Here is an 18,419-nt window from a genome sequence, read left to right on the forward strand (position 1 = left end):
GTTGCATATCGCCACTATGATGGATAATGCAAGCAAATGTACAGTATTTAGCTCAGACTAATAAATGAGTGCCTACATGTCACATTGCTCATTTTCAGGCGAGGTCAGTTTTTCAGAGGAAAAGACTCAAGCTCAGATTTTTTTTTCTTTTTAAACATACAGATTTGACACTCAAAGCGAGGGGGAGGAAAAGACATGGACAGTTGAGAGGACAGATGAGTGTAAATGTTGAGGTGCAGCTTCTGTCCCTCAGAAACTTGCTGCACTTTTGAAGCATGTGTCTGTGTTTTGCCATCTGGGCATTTCTGCCTGCCAATGCAGCCTGGCTTATATTTAATTTAGGTCTTGATTTTTGTTCACTTTTTGATCACGCTGATATATATGCAACTTTGAGAAGGAAAACAAACAACAAAAAGGCAAAAAAAACAAAATCTTTTGCTCTGTTTGCCTGAGGGAAAAGGTGCTTTTATAAAAGGGATTTCATTTTTTTTCTGTTTACATAGTTTACAGCTAATCTGGCCATTTGTTTTCAAAGTACTTCTTGCAACAACTGTAAGTCTCCATAACAACACATGAGACCATGTCATGCTTTCGAGAAACATTTTAGGAAGTGAGAACGGTGAGCTCCCTGAAGACATGCCAATAAGGCAATTATGGTCATTGCTCCTGAGGAAACTGTAGACAAAACCAACAATGCATTTTCCTCTGAGCACAGTGCCATGGGTCTGAGTGTGTGTGTGAGAGTATGTGTGCCTGTGATGATGTTTTGGAGTTAGGCCAGGGGATTACTGGGGTAAGAAATGTGCTTTTTGCTCTCATTTACCTTTGAGACATGGCATTTGAGGGCACATACCCTGTTAGCAGTGCAACTCAACAGTATCAGATGGAGCCGATGGGAACTAAACTCAGCAACAGAAACCTTGCTGTAGACAGCGTGGTGGTTATTTACCCCTGGAACCAAAAAAGGTTTATTTTAACTCAAAGAGACAAAGGGCTGCAAGCTCATGTGAGAGCCATACTTTTTTCACCCCCACAAACTAAAATGTACACATTTTCCTACACAGAGCTGTGTAGAGTTTAAGAAATATATGAATGTGGTTTTATTACTATTTTTAGGAACAGAGATCACACTTCGAACAAATCCCATTTCCTTCTAAGAGCACTGAAACTCACCTGATCTATTCTGCCCCCAAAGCACATTGGGCACTCTATCTGAATCTGAGTTTACAAAGAGACGCCCCGCCCATTCAGTGTCTGAACTCCCCCAGTTCCCTCCCGTGTTCCCACCTTCAATCATCCATCATCACACTCATCTACCCACCCGTCCATGACCTGCATTTCTGCCCTCATCCTTTTATCCATCATGAACAAATATTGGTGATGGTCAACAAAAAGTTGTCAAACATCAACACATATTGGATCAAGGTTACGTCGACAGCTAAATAAGGTTGCTGTTACGTTACAATATTTGGAAACCTTGTAATCCCTTACCCCTCACCTCCACCTTCATATTTTCATCCCTAGCCCAATATCTCTTCATTTCGTCATTCCTTGATCCTGAACCATTAATCCCTCACCCTTCAGCCTTCGATTTTCAGCCTCTCATCCTTACCTCTAGACCTTTAATCCACCCAAATGCAATAAATCAAAGCTTTATCTTTATAGTCGTGATCTTTGTTGGTCATTTAGACCTTGTGAACTGTTCAAATATTTAAGTTAAGAACTTTACTCACATGCAAACTGCAATAGAGAGTCTTGACTCAGGACTGTCCCAAAGTTGTTCTTTGCTTTACACTGGTACTTCCCGTAGTCGGTGACCTCACTGGCATTGGTAATAATCAAGTTTCCATCAATGAAGCTGTAGCGATAGTCTGCCTCAGCATCCACTTCTGTCCCATTGATGTACCAACTGAAAAACACAAGAGGAAGAGGGTGAATTGATACATTTGTAATGAATGACACCCTAATGAGCTGTGAAAGTAGGACTGCAATTAGGAGACGGATAGATATATGTCACACCTGTACGTGGGCGGTGGATTCCCCCGTGCTTCACAATGCAGCACCACTTTCTTTTCATCAGAATCCAAAGGGAAAATAACGTTGTCTGGCTCGTGGATAAAAACAGGCCCAAACTCTTCACTTTCTATAAGGGAAAAAGAAGATAAAGGCAGGGATGATTGTAATTATGACAACATGTGTGCCACTCATTTTTAACATCCAATTACGTTTTCTATTATTCCCCAGTTTGGTTAGTGCATAAACTTTCTACCAAGCTCACAAAATACACTGTGACTAGAAATACTGCCACGGGGTTGTATGTCTCTATGCACCAAACAAGTTGCACTTACATTTTACATTAATGTCTGTGAAAACATGGATGCCTTCCACAAATCTTCCCTCGGGCAGCAAAGAAGGTCTATACAATAAGCAGTTTCAAGTCACCAGTTGAGTATCTGACCAAATATCTCCCCTTCTGTTCCTGATCTATGACTTTGAGTATTCACCAGAAAAGGTTTTTTTTGCAGAACATTATGTTGACACAGTTGATTTGCCATATGAATTCTTGATTTATTGCCAAAAACATGTTTTATGAGTTCACTGTGACCTGGACCTTTGACCAAAAATTTCAAATTAGGTACTTCCTGAGTCCAAGTGGGTGTTTGGGCCAAATTTGAATAAAATCCCTCACTGTGATCTTGAGATATCACATTTATAAAAATGAGACGAATACAAGGTCAGCGTGGCCTTGACCTTTTACCACTAAAATTTTACCAACTTATCCTTGAGTCCACTGGGCCATTTGTGCCAAATTTGTTAAAATTCCCTAAAAGTTTTCTTGAGATATTGCATTTACAAGAATGACACAGAAGAGGTCAAAGTAACCTTGACCTTTGACCTGTCATCACCAGAGTCTTATCAGATTAACTTTCAGACCAACTGGATGTTTGCGCCAAATTCCTTCAAGGCGTTCTTGAGATCTTGTGATGACAAGAATGCTACAGATGGACAGATGGAAGGACAAACCAAGAACATAATGTCTCTGGCCCCGGCTGTTGAAAGCGGAGGCATAGCAATAAAAAGAGTGCAGTTTCTGCAGCGAACAACAAATTTTTGACAGGTGATGATTTTATTGTGTTATATCGAATAACTCAGCTAGTTTCTCAAAATTAGGAAGCCACTCTAGTTATCCTCACAGCCAGAGTCTAAATTTGTTTTCACTGAGAAAGCCTAGAGGTGCTTCCAAAGGAGAAATAATAACTTCTTACGCCAGAAATAACCTATTGTTATGATACACTTAACCTCGTTGGACATATGGTGAAAAATTTAGAAATTCCGCACCTTTAAGCTCGACCTCAAAGCTATTGTCCAATTATTTTTATATCTTTTGTACTCGCTGTTGTTTGCCTTAAGGTGCCAAGAGATGAGCCAACAATGCTGTTAACACGAACTTTAACCCAGTGTGTCCAAGCTTTGCAGTAATATATCTTGGCCATGTTTGGGTGTGAACACATCCACTGTGGCTTTTTTTCCCACAATTAACTAAATTCACATTAAAGCACATATGTTCAAACAACAGTGTCCAGTAATATCTTTAGTGCCAACATACTATTTATTATCTCTTTTTATTAATCTATTTCCATCCTTTTTTTTAGAATAATTAAACCACTTTTTTATTTGTCAGGGGGGAAATGCTACAACAACCCAATTTTCCTTTTTCTGTCAGTCCTCCAACACTATTTATTGTGCTCCTAATAGTCTGTGGCAGGCCTGTATATTATTTTACTTTATTTTTTAGGGTATTTTTTAAATAACAAATTTAACAAGCAAAATTACAAAAAATATAACAAGCAGTAAAAATGTTATCCTAAAACAATAACCCCATCTGAGAATCACACACTGGTAAATTCTGTAAAATTACTGTAAATAGCTACTATCTTTGGCCATTAATATTGTATTACTCATGACTTCAATGACATGACATACTGAAGGTATTCGGCAAGTATAGAAATTTGACTTTGGGAGCAGTGACGATATATCATTTAAAGGTACGATCTTGTAAAAAAGACAAAAAACAATTTGTAAAGTATTTTCTGACATAAACCAGGTATAGGTGTTAAATAAATACTGTAAAGGCATCAAAACATCCAATCTACAGAGAAATGCACACAGTCTGTATTCTGTAAGTGTGCCTTTAAACGAGCCATTAGGATTTCCGTGAAGTTGTGATGTCACAACTGCTACATAAACATGCTAAATAAGTCCCTTCTTTTGCAGTTTTTCCCCTTACTGCAATGATGCGGTGCAGAGAAGCAAAAAGCACAGATATGGAAAAAACACTGACCAATCATAGCAGACTGGGCTTCTTTGGGAGAGTGGGCTTAAAGAACATCTAAAACAGAGTATTTTAGTCAAAAGGGTGAATAAATGTATATTCAGGCACACCGTATAAGAAAAATGTTTTTTGAAAATTAAAGCATGTAAACATGTTCTGGTAGCAACCAAGACTAAAAGTATGAGCCTAAAAATGAGCATACTAATGGACCTTGAAGACAATGGGTGCAATCCACCATCAATTTTGTTAGATGTAGTATTGTGCTGAGGAAGTGCTGTCACGCTGTTGTCAATGTTTGTGCCTAGGGGGGTGCAGTGTGCATGAAGTACACATGGAAACAGAGTGCAAAACATTATCAGGAGTGGATAATAATGATCATGAAAAATGATCAGATCAATATATACATACAGGAATATGCAAACAGCAATCTCCCATAGCCATGACAGGGACCATACCGGCATAATTACAGCAAAATACAATGTTTGCATGCACATACGGTAAGATAACATAAGGTAATTGCCTGACGGAGGGAAGCATTTGCTTTCTGCTGCAAACAAAATGAATGCTATTATGATTCCTAATCTACGGCTGCATGAGGTCTGTTTTTAAAGGGTTAGATTGTTGTCAAAAAGGTTAAATACATAATTGACAGATCTCTCTTTAATATGATCTGGGGGGAAAAAAAAACACTAATAAAACCCAGATGAGATTAGACAAGCAAGAAGGTCCAAGGTATGATTACAGTAAAATAACTTAATCAATAACTAAAGATTTCAGTGAAAGCTTGCTTACGTAATGTAAAATGTGTGAGATGTTATTCAATACCTACAGTGCCAGTATAACTGCATCTTCGCCAATGCCGTTTCTTGATCTAAAGTGCACTCACTGGTAATTTAAAGTGGTTCTCAAGTAAGATTTGAACTCTCCTCGGCACAAATGCACCCACATATCGATATGCTTGTTGGTCCACTATTTTCTGCCTGACAGTCCCTGTTTCAATTCTCTTCTTCTCTTTCGGAGTGCTCTACTCTTTGATCTAACCTTCTGTTAACACAGAAGTGATGCACTTATTGTAGAGGGTTTCTCAGGCATATTGCATCTCAGAATTTCAGACGACAGCTGAATCTTGTGTCTTTTGTTTCTTTTTTAATGCAGACTTTAAACCAAGGTAACATAGTTAGTGATGTGCCCTTTGTGTTTGTGATGGCACATTACAGCAGCTGAATACAGTATATAGACATGCATGCTGTTTGTTTAAAACGGCATCATTACATTAAATATGGGTAACATTATATGTGATTGTTGTGAATAATACAACAATGCAAGTCACCAGTCTTGAGTACTTCTCTCAATTTAGGAATGATCTGACAACAACAGAAAAGAATCATTGCTCTTTTCTCAGGGTATGTATAAACTCAGCAACCCTTTGTCAGCAATTTACTGCTCTGCAGGGAAATAAAAAGCTTTTGAAATAATACCCTAATCAGTGGAGGAAAATGAACCGATATTAAGTTGCAAACCTTGCTATGCATATAAAGCAAAGCAATTCACTGCTTGTATTGTTTCTTGTGCTAAACTAGAATTACTGCCTCACAGTTGTGTGCCCCCGCCAACCACTCAAGTTGCAGTTTACATCTATGTCCCTCCAGACTCATCTATAGCCATGACAGTAAACAATGTTTCGGATATGAATATTGCTGCAACAAAGGTACATATTCTTATGCCTGGATGCTGCACACACATTCTCAACCCTGTAGCACACAGTATCTATACAATCAGCACAGTGTCAAGGGGGACACCAAAGATTCAGTGTTAGATTCATGTATAAAGATTCAGCCCATTGATTTCGAGGGGGGTCAAAAACTGACGCTTTGTCACGCCTCAGGGCATCTGATATCTACATCCATATTTAACATCCTATAACCTAAGAAACATGCATTTTTTTTTTAAACTAAAAATATAATCTTTTTCTAAACCTAACTACCTGTTTTTTTGCCTAAACTTAACTGCAACCATTTCTAGCATTAACCATGTGTTAAAATATGTTTCTGTTGTGCGTCGCACAGATACACCAGATACACTATTTACAGACAGACAACAAGAAAAACCTAATGCCTCAGCTGAGGCAAAAAAGTAGCACTAGAATACTTTATTTGTCTCCTATCTATCCATACCTACAGTACCTACATTCAACAATACCAGTGTGCTCCACCTGCCACCATTTAACTCAAGGAGTGGGCCATGTTAATTCTATTTTAAAATATAACAATGAACTATCAGGGGCCAGCAGAGCATCAGGAGGACAGATACCAAATGTTTGCTGAAGTCTGTGGGTCACAGAAAGGCCAGAATTATATATTATTATATATGATCTAAAACGGTGGGATGAAGCTTTAAAGGGAAACAATTCCCATAATGTTCACCTGATGTGGATGTCAACACCCTCAAAATTAAAGCTGAGTGTTGACACTTACACACTCAAAGTTATAACTTCATTTTGAATCCAGTGTGCTAAAGCAGAAAACAATGAAAAATAGTATTTTTGTCTTTTCTGACAGCACTCTACTTCTGTTTTACAGGTAAACCTGATATATATGAGTGAAGACAATATGGTGTACAGTAGTGAGACATTAGAAAAGGCTGTGGATTCTGCTTCAGATGACAGGTGAAACTAACTGTGGATTAGACTGACATCAAAATAATCAAATAAAGGGACAATCAAAGCAAAAAACATCCTTATTCTCTCGATAAGTTACTATGGTATAAGTACGACAATGCAAAAAGAGGTGTTCCTACATGTAAATAAATGCTTTGGTCATAGTTTATTGTAATGCTGTTTTGTAGGACATCTAGTTGCTTGATTATTGCTTAATTGGAGCTGTGTCCACCTACAAAACATGCTGTGACCATCTGAAAACATGAAAGACATGGATGAAATACAAACAGATATCAGTGCTTGAAGACATATGGTCTGTGTGTGCGTGTGTGCGTGTGTGTGTGTGTGTGTGAGAGAAGGAGAGAGAGAGAGAGAGAGAGAGAGAGAGAGAGAGAGAGAGAGTAAACCACAGGCACAAAAGCATAGAAGTTGTTTAAATCACTCACCTTTACCATGGCCATCTGTCAGTCACAGAGCCAAAAAAAGCAATATCCCCTTTAAGCCACCAAAGGTGTATTACTTTTTGGCATCCATTTCATCCACCGAACATCAATCCAGTGCAGTGGTATAATGCTCTTGTCACCACTGACAATGGAGAGACATTACTCTCACCTTGGTTATAGAGATGTAAGTCATTTTACGGCTACATAGTGATAATGCTGTCAGAAAGTAAGAAAGACAGAAAGATCGGCAGAGAGGCGCAAAGAGGAGTGAAGAAGAAAAAAGGTAAAAAAGAAAGAAAAAGAAAAACATTTACTTTCAATATATTCTGCCTGTTTTTACTGTAATGTGAATGACTCATTACACCCAATATGTGCTCAGATCCTTCCTGCCAATTCAGCAGCTACTTCAGATTTGCATTAATTAGGCACTCCAGCTGTAATAAGCATGATGTGATTAATCATATATTAAAGCATCAAAGTGTCATTATATCCTTGATTATTCATACTGTAAGTCACGATGTGAGCAAGTGACCGATGTAGATTCATGACAGTATGTATCCATGCTGTGTTTGTGATATTAAATCTTCCCTTTTGACAAAGATGTCCATCATATCTATATTTTCTATACTGACAGGAACACACAGAGAGCTGGATATTGCTGTGATCCCACTTCAATTTCACACAGGGCGTGACCCTGGTCACTGCAGACCATGGATGGTGATGATGGATAGGTAAGATTCATTTCCAGACCAGATCTAAACAGGCAGGAGGCCTGCGCACATAAAGTGAGACCAGAGTTGGCAGACGGTTGGCAGAGAGCAGAGATAGCAGAGTGCATTTACACCGGTCATGTTCTGGGGGTTTCTTTCCAACTCTGTGTCCGGTGTGTCCAGCCTTTTAGTTTGGTTCGTTTTGGCAGGTGAGAACAATGTCATCTGAAGTCAAGTGACACCTCCTGTTCGCACTAAGACTACCTGAAAATTCAAGTCTCAGTCCTGCACAGTGTGATTACGAGGCAGTCGGTCAGAGCTGAGAGGGTAATCCTGGACTAATAACAGGAAAAAGCACAAAAATGCAAAGCTCTCTTGGCAGAAGGAGGCAGATGCTGACATTTTATAGCGAGCAATAACTCCTAACAAAACAAACCGAAGGCAAATCACTCTTTACAGATAATCTTATTCAGCTTCCTCTTCCCGTTTTCTTAACTAATGAACACCACAGTGGGTAAATTATGCCAAAGTATACACAAGTGTTCATTATCCTTGGCCAAAGCTGCAAGAGAAATATATGCAGGAGGTCTCTGAGTTGTACTATTAATGAGCTATTTTGCGGGGTTATTTACCTAAATGCACAGTTTGTTTGTGAGTATGAATGTGAACTTTAGCAACCCAAAGAGCAAAACTTTTCCATTTTGGTTCAGACAAGAGCAAACAAACTGTAGGTTTGACCGCACCATTAGTTTTACCTTCACTCCTGTAGTCCTCCTGAGAGCTGAGCAGACTCAGGGCTGACAGGGGATGACTGGAGAAAGCAGGCCAGTCAGGAGTCACCAGCCCACCGCCGTGGTGTTGTCGAGGTCTGCTGCGCGAGTTGAGCACTGACGAGCTGTCTGGTTTCATTCGTAATACTGCTGCATATGATATAGGCCGTGCTGCAACAGCTCTTGCAAAGTCTGGGGAAAAAAGGTGAAACACAGAGAAGAGTTACATCATATATAAACTTTTACTTTATAGTGTTAGTTTACTCTGCACACTGGTCATGGGAGAGTGATCCCTCCTTTGTTGTTTTTTATCTGAGGTTTTATCTCTTTTTTTCATATTAAGGTCCAGTGTATAGATTTAAGGTTCATCTATTGGCAGAATGGCATATCATATTCATATCATATTTTTGTTCATTAATAATCACCTGGAAATATGAACTGTTGTGTTTTTGTTATCCTAGAATCAGAGTTTATAACAAATCCACAGTAAATAGTGAACGGGCCCTCTTCCAAGGAGTCTGCCATGTTGTTCTACAAAAGCCCAGAATGGACAAACAAAACACAGTCTCAATAGGGCCATTGATGTTTTGCATCGGCCACCACAGTTCTCCTACATACTATTCGCATTCTCACCACTAGATACCACTAATTCCTACTCATTTTAAAGGGTTTATTGGGGAGTTTTTCCTCTTACAATTCAAGGGTCTAAGGCGAGAAGATGCTGTATGTTATAAAGGTTGTAAAGGCCCTTGAGGCAAATTGGTGATTTGACTCAATTACAGGAATTAATTTGAGTAAAATTAGTCTACTACTCAAAGGGGATAAAGATTTGGCCTGAAGTATGGTGCCTTGGATAAATATCTATAAAAAAATATCTTAAATCAATGCCCAATTGGTGAAAGAGAATCTAGCAAATGCTAACCTTACAGTCAAGATAGTGGTGAACATAACAAAACAATGTTTGGATCATAACACATTTGGTATGAATTTAATGTGCAGATGCTCCAGTCCAAAACGAGACCAAACTTTCCTTTGGATGTCAGTTTTTTAACCATGATAATGAAGCCAAAAATGAAGCCTGCAACAGACAATAAGGCTTCTTGGTCTTAGCCTAGCCAATTGCCAGAAATGCCTTTTTACTCTGCATGATTTTATTCGGGACATGCAGCCCATAATGGCTGTGTGAGAGGAGTGAGGAGTCAGCAGTCTGTGATTGTCTAAAATAGTCAAAAAAACAGCTGTTTTCAACAACTGTGAATCACCTCAATCACAAGGGATCCTTGAGCATACAGTCAGAAATGTGTACACAAAATATTAGACTAATTGGTCCAGTAGTTTGTGATAATAGCAGTGGACAAATAGATACACATTCACTCACTTACACATGCACATACACTTGACTAAACCTGTGATCCACTGCAGGTTTATGCCTGGCAGAGATAAAAATCAGAACACTTATTGTTTGATTTAACAATGTACCTTATTATAAGCTCTGTAATCTACTGTTCTCTGTGCTTTCCTCCTCCTCCTCTGTAAAACTGATATGCTCAACTCACTTTCCCCTCCTACTGCATGAGAAATAATATTCAACAAACTAATGTTTTACAAGGCAGAAATCTTGCTGAACAGAAACACAAAAGAAAAAAAAGTTGAGGCAGCAGGATAAGGGGGTGTCAGAGACAGCTCTGAACAGAATAGCAGGAAAAACCTAGAATGCATTTCTTACAGTCTGCAGGAAATTTATGTACTGTAGAAAAACATGGGCATAGTTTCTGTGATGTAATAGACTTCTAAAGAAAAATCAAAATGTAGATGTGGAGCTTTGAAGCTTCAGTGAGCCTACATCAATTCCACTTCAGGCTTAATATCCACTTAACAGAGCAATAATTTCCCAAATCAACACCAAGACAATTGTTAAAAAGAGGTGAAAAAGGCAATAAACACCCAACTTCTTATGTGAAAACTTCTTTATCCTCTATTCCTGAAGCAACACTAGGAGTTCCTCCCCTTTGGTTTCCATAGCTTTTTTGCAGCATAGTCACCATTTACCGTGTAAAGACGCTTACAGATGCTATGACGACGGCAGCGCATGTGGATGACATTAGCCTTCTTCTGGCTAAAAGAGTGAATTTTCATAGTATCTGGTCATTTTAATCAACTCATGCTTCAACTCCAAAGATGTAGCAGGATCAAGGACACATTTTAATAAATCTACCTTGCATCTTGTACCTTGTACAGTGTCACATGCACTTCTTACAAGCTACAACAGATACTTTGCATATTCTAAAAACCACCGTCATCAAAGTCTGAAATTGAATAAAATGTTAAGTGTCACAGAACAGGAGAAAAAAGGTATGGTAAGGTAAGGTGGATTTATTTACAACATTTAAAAAATGAAATTTCATGGGCCCTTGATCCTGCTATATCTTTGAGTTGAAAGTTGAGTTGATTAAAATCAGCAGCTACTATGACAATTCCATCCAGTTGCCCGTTGATGTTGCTGCTGATGGCATTGTTCAATTCCTGCAGTGCATTTTTTGAACTTGCATCAGAGTCCTTATGGCTTCCAACAGTATCTACCCATCCACTGCAACAGCTTAAAACAGCTTTCTTTAAAGGAAAGGAGTCCACAGAGATTCAGAGTAATATCCTCTCTGAAATGTAAACTTTACTTGAGGCTGTCACTAGTCATTGCTGTCACCACATAATTCTACCACTCACTTTTAAAGTCAATCCACATTATGTAGGCTAATGTGCCAGCGTGTTGTCTTTTATGATGCTATGAATGCAACAACTCAAGATTACACACACAATTAATTCACCCGTGACAGCCAATCACCAATACATATTTTCCAAGGCAAGTGTACAATACAGAAACAACTAGCTGAAAACAGTGACGACATGGAGCTATTTCTGTTCTGATATAATGCTTAAAGAAAAATGCAAAAGAGAGAAGCTTGAAGCTCAGCAAGAGTCTAATCAGAGTTCTGCAAAGGGGGGTGGGAGTGTTTTGCACTGCATGATAAAGTGCTATAAAAGAACTGAACAAAACTGAGAAATAATTATGTGCCCTCAGGGACTTGTCAGCTGCAAAAATACTCCTATCTTCAAATGGAGAGCGGGCAATTACTGTATTACATATTATGGGGAGAAGCGGAGTAAGGAACTCTATTTGTAGTATTTGGTCGGTAGTCAGTTAAATCATTTATCTTGCTGAGAATCAGCTCTATCGAGGTGTAAACCACATTCCCACAGCAGCCGATGCCCACACTTAGCTGAACAATGCAGATCCTTCCAACTATTTGATAACTGGTAAAGATGAAAACTATGTTAACTCCAGCTTCTAAGACAAAATGTAACAATAAATCTAGCACACTCTTCGTTTCAGGCTGATCAGTGAATACATCATAATCATATATATATATATATTATAGTACATTTTGATGTCTAACCCACATTTATCATGCCATATCAATTACCTTAAATCTATACATGCTCAACTGTGGTTTTGTAATACAATGTTTTCCTAACATAATTATTTTTAGAAAGATGTACCCTGTACTCAATGATTTATGCCATTTCTCAAGTTTTTAAAAGAGCTTTAATTACCAGCAATGACTGGGTTTAAAACCTCTCCATCCTATTTATATTCTCTTACCATTTTTATCAATTTGTCAGCATGTATTTTTTACTAATCAAATCTTTATTTATCTATTTATGTTTTTTTTTTTTTTTTTTTTTTTTAATTTTTGGCCATGCAAATCATTTCTGAGATTTATAATGCTAATCCACCTTCTGATCTGATCTTTCCCACTTTCGCACCGTTAAGCAATTCTTTTTGGGCAATTTTGTCCCTCCCATATCAGCCCAGTCGCCAGAATAAAATGTTGGCATTGTATGTTTCTGCAAACCACAGTTGTTTAAAATTTGTATGTTTCAGAAATATTTCATGGTTTAGATTACATGTATCAAAGACGAGTTTCTCATCAAAGAAGATGGGACCAGTGGATAGCGTGATACCACTGTTCAAGACAAACAAAAGCATGTTTTTTTTATGAGAATTTGAGACACATCTAGGCTTGTTTGGCATGACAAAAGAGGGTGTTTTAAGCCAAAATATTTTGCACCTAAACAAACAAACACCTTAAAAATAAAAGAATAAGAAAAAAAAAGAAATGTAAATTTTTGACATCTCCGCTACATGTGAAACATACAACTGTAACATAGACTGCAGAAACATATGTTAATGAAATTATTCTGGGGAGTGGGTGGATAACATCATTTTGATCCTCTATTTCAGGATCTCTGAAAATGAGCTGTTAATTATGGCAAGTCTTGATAATGGCCTTCCAAGTGTCACCTACAAACTCATCAACCATCTCTGTCACTGTGATCAAGTTCTAATTTGCAGGAAATGAAGAAGGTAATGAAGAAGGCTATTGGCTGAACATGATGGATTTGATATACTGTACATACAAACATATTTACATATATATATGTATATATGTATATGTGTGTGTGTGTGTGTGTGGTGTGTGTGTGTGTGTGTATATATATATATATATATATATATTTTTACTTACTTACCAAACTGTCAGCAGCAAACTAGACTTTATGACACACACTCAAACATCTCTCTGACAATTAAGGTGTCAGAGAGAGTAACGTATATCAATCCTGTTAAATGATGACAGCTGCACCACCAAATAGTCAATACAAAAAGGCTAATTTCTCTTACAGTACTAAACAGGAATGTAAACATGTCATATCATCTAAATGCCAGCTGGCATACTTCTGCCATGGTAACACATTAATATGCAAGGAAATTTACACTTGATATGTGATTGATAATAATTAATAGGTTTTGTAATTGAATCATAGCACGCTTAATCTAAATGGTATCGAAACTTGTGATACCTGACCGTCAGCAACACTGGACAAGGAGAAGTAAATTGGAAAAAAAAAGAGGAAGATGTCACAAAAATCTAACAAGATGCATTGAAGCAACCTGTCACTGCAGATTCAGACTGAGCCAAAGCCATAAAAAAAATTCCAGTGTTAATCCCTGTGCATATTTGACATAATGAAAACAACTGAGCCGAGCTATAATGTTCTGTAATATGATTATGTCTTTGTGGTTAGGTTATTCAGTTATGTTACCACCATATGAGAGAGGCGCTGATTTGACTCAATGATCATTTTGAAGGCAGAATTTTTGCAGTGGTGCTTATTGCACAGTGCAACACTGAAAGGTATTTTTAATACTCTCTCTGTCTCCGTTTCAATTATTATTACCAAATTTCCACTCTGGGGATCAATAACGGCTTATCTTAATGTCAGTGCAGGTGGAAGTTAAGTTGGATTGTACTTGATGTATTGAGGAGTCCCTACAGTAAGAAACTGGTAAGCCAGTAACAAATCTTGACTGAAAGGTTGCCCCCAATTACAGACAGTGGTAACTGGGGAAATCTGGATCGATTTCTCATTAAGTTCACTCACAAATTCATTATTTTATGATTAGGACTGGAAAAAATTAAATGAATATGTTGCTTGCCTATGGTCTTATCAATAAAAACACCAAAAATTAAAAACATTTCAGTGTGCATGTGGAATCTAATTAATGTGGAAATCTTGAAGTACAGAAGTGGAAATTTAAAAATGTAGGTGGTTATTCCTTTTTGTGGATGGAAATAAAATTACATTCTTTTATTTTTATGGATGTTTGCTTGTACATTATAGGGGGATAGTCTATCAGTAATAGCATTTACATGTTGCCTATTTCGTCAAGTGCAAGTTGTATAGGTCTATTTCCCTTTTCTAGAATAACATTTCAGACTGGGGCAAACCCTGACAAATACAGCATACTAAAAATGTCTCCTTTGTTTGTTTGACTACTGAAGCTGACAGACACTTGCTGTTGTCAGCTGTCACCTTCATCTGATAAAAGCAATGACCCTTGCAGATCCCACTGATCCCTATCTTTCAGAGGGTGCGAAATCAGAAACGCTCATTGTTGTTGAAAAGGCTGCACCTGCTGCATTTTAGGGAGCACGAGAGCAACGCCATTGGAGATCGTTTTGGGTCTTAACACCACCTTCATGATAACATCACCGAAGGAGACAGGGGCCATTTAGGACTTCAACAAAGAACAAAGAGTCAAACATTCCTGTTTCCTTGTCATTATTATCACATGGATAGCAGACCGGGGCTTTACTTTAATGAAGAGTATACTATATAAATTCAGCATTGAATAAGGTCTCTGAGGAGACTTAAATATCTTTGAGACAAACTAACCAACAACCTTTGGTGTAGATATTGGGGAGACATGGGGGTCATGTCCCCATCAGTATTTAGAACATGTGCATTTGTCCCCATCAGTAAAATCATTAAGCAAAAGAGGACTGTTATTTGGCCAATTTAGATACATTTACATCAGGAATTGATGTAAAAATGCACAAATTGGTGCAGAAATATTCACCAGAATTTGTTTTAAGTATGGTTGTATGAGGTACTTCCATAGACAGTATATCACAAACAGTAGATGGCAGTCTGCACGCCCCCAATTTGGTGAAGCAGGTTGGAGTCCCATATGGAAGCTAAGCAATCTACTGCTGTGGATGGTAAGTTTTTTTGTTTTTTTGTTTGTTTTTCCAAAGTTACGTATCTATAACTTCATCAAAGTAACGTAATTTATCACATTTGATTAATTTTTGATTGCTCTTCTAACATATGTTTTAAACAGGGCAAAAAAGCTGAAAAGCCCTAAAAACATAAGTGCATGAATGTTGCACTCATTTTTGTCTCAATGGCTTTGCTGACCTACGTTGTCCAAAAATATGCCAAAAGAAGGCATTCCTGAACAGCACAAAGATGTAAAGTGAATGTTTTTATTTTTTTTACATATTTAACCCCTTTGTAATCACCAACATTTTGATTAGTACCTGTAATTAAACTACATACTTTTTTTCTCAGTAACTGAACTGACTACAATTACATTATTTTGTAATTTAATTACAGTAACTAGTTACATGTAACTACTTACTCAACAAAGAGCCTATAGGTTGAGACTCCAGCCTCTCCAAACTGTGGACGTGCCGACTGATATCCACTGTATGTAATACACTGACTATGGATAAGTACCTCATATAACCTAAATTCCAAAAATTAAAACTATCCCTTTAAGTGTTGTTGATTCTCAAAATTTGCTGGCAGAAGTCCCCAAACTCTGTTTCATATGTGCACCCATCCCCCTAAGTGTTGAAACAAACCCTACACCCTTGCTAACAACAGAGGTGAAGGTGAGAATAAGGGAAGATGACATATTTTAGGTGAACCGAGGGAAGACCTGGGGAAACAGTGAGACTCTCATCTACTTGCATTAGATCTGCTTGTATCAGGTCATTGTGTTGGCACAGCACATGAGACAACGTGCGAGTCTCTGGCTTTTCTGCAGCCTCTGGACGACCGTGGTGTGAAAAATTAATTAGGAAAACATACAGTAAGTAGGTGAGACGCTCATGGGGACTCAAGTAGACAGACATGATTATCCATAGCCTGTAAGATTAATGAAGACCTTCACAGGGAGATTATATTGACTGAAGCTGATTATGCTTGAGACCATTTATTCAGTGGGATATCATTACAGATAGAACAATCCATACATCATATGCAACCTCACCTCACCTCCTATCACAGCGAACTACTTGCTAAAACCCAGTCTTTTTTCCCTGATTCTGGGTGTGCTATGGAAACTGTATGAGTTGATTCAACCTTGCCAGAGTAATGCTGAAACCGCAGTCGTGTTGTATGATGTATGGTATTATGCTGTCATGCCTTTTAATAGGGAGTCTGAAAATCTCTATCCAGCATGTTCAGTTCCTGGTGTATTTTTATTTTTTTTATTTAACACCAATATTGGGGGTGAACCATAATTCTGAAGTGACATGACGGATTAGAATATTAAACAAATGACAACAAACTTTAGTACTTGGCTTCAGGCTATGTGGCACATGATAGCAAGACTCTGTTTCACAAACTTTGGCTGCAGCACACAGGCTCATTGTATGTACTTGTGTACTCGGAGGTGCCAAATTCCCAAATCCCCTGGTGCTGATTATAGTGTTGATCACTGTACACACCAAAGACGCTCGACTGCCAAGACTTGAATGTTGAGCCCAACTTGTCATGCTTACAGAAATCAACAATGACTTTTTTTTTTTTTTACTTCATTTCCTGGGCTTAAGTTGTGAGTATAAGAGGACAGGCTGTCACAACTCAGGTCCTCCTGCCAGTTGGAGAAACTCCATTAGCCCCTGATGGCGGGACCGAAAATAGATCCCGAAGTTGGTGTATTTGTAAGAATAATGTGAAGAACTGCAATTATTCTTAAGGACATTTGGAATTGCAGTTAACCTCTACTGAATGGGAGTTACTTATCTTAATGTTTATTTTTCAAAGTATACAATTGCAGCAATGTATCTATAGCACAGTCCAGCTCTATGGAGTGCATGCAAATACTCATCCATTTCCCCGTACGCAACACATACTTCTGGTGCACGACTCTTTTGCCCTTGGCGAAAATGACTTCATGCATCACTTATACAGCACCACACATCTATATTCCCCACAACCCACTTTTAATATTGAGATACCTCAGATTTAGCGGAGGAACATTTGAATTACCATTCCACATTTGACACTCCGAGTAACATTGTATTTCAATCAGAGGCAGACTGCAAGGAAGAAAAAAATGGCCCCAGACATCATACCTGCCCAGCCCACTTTTAAACATGAGAGAGATTTAATTGTGCTGCCCTTGCTGCTGCCGCATGATTTAAATATCGATGGGATGAATAAGGACTGGGCAGCGGAGACAGGTACGGAGGAAAATCAAATAGTACAGGGGAACTGTTGTCTTCACAGTGAGCGTTTTCACAATATTCACAGAGAAGAGGAGGTCAATAATCCATTACACAAGCCATCTTGTCAAAAGTATCATAATAGACAAAGACTGCATCACACCCCTGGGAGTGGCTGCTCACGGCTCCTGCTGCTGCTAATATTAAAAACCAGTTTGAAGTGTGGCACTCTTACTAAAATGTGACATATTTCCGACAGTTGTGGGCTCTAAAAGCATACTCAGCTCTCAGTGCTATTTTGACTCAAGTGGAAAACCACAACTTTAATAGATTTTCTTTGTTACCTACCTACCTACAGTTTATGGTCCATTAATAGCAAAGACAGCATCTAAATACGTATAACTCAACACTGTTGTGTTTAGCATGTAACCAGTTTTAGCTTTTTTTGTTTCATAGTGTAAAAGAACATATCACCCTGCAAGTGACTGTTTGTGTTTGCATTACTTGCCCATGTCATGGTGAATTTGTGAAGAAAACATTGTTTTTCTAGCATATTCCTATGCTCTACTTCCCAAACAGACAGCCCTTTTTTTGACAGGAAACTGAACAGAAAAGTGAAAGTTATCTATGTTCTCCTCATAGCCAGACT

At 38.2% G+C, this 18,419-nt stretch overlaps 1 protein-coding gene across 1 annotated transcript in view; it reads right to left on the reverse strand.

The window, feature by feature from the left end:
* cntn5 (contactin 5) overlaps positions 1–18,419 on the reverse strand; it is a 150,009-nt gene that overhangs the window by 74,822 nt on the left and 56,768 nt on the right. Inside the window, exons 3-5 of the mRNA XM_042486509.1 lie at positions 8,898–9,104; positions 2,020–2,143; positions 1,734–1,909 (exon numbers count right to left, since the gene is read on the reverse strand). Of these exons, the coding sequence (XP_042342443.1) occupies positions 1,734–1,909; positions 2,020–2,143; positions 8,898–9,104 (507 nt within the window). The remainder of the gene's footprint in view (positions 1–1,733; positions 1,910–2,019; positions 2,144–8,897; positions 9,105–18,419) is intronic.

Source organism: Plectropomus leopardus, chromosome 5 (genome assembly GCF_008729295.1).
Source record: "Plectropomus leopardus isolate mb chromosome 5, YSFRI_Pleo_2.0, whole genome shotgun sequence".
Classification (NCBI taxonomy): Eukaryota; Metazoa; Chordata; class Actinopteri; order Perciformes; family Serranidae; genus Plectropomus; species Plectropomus leopardus.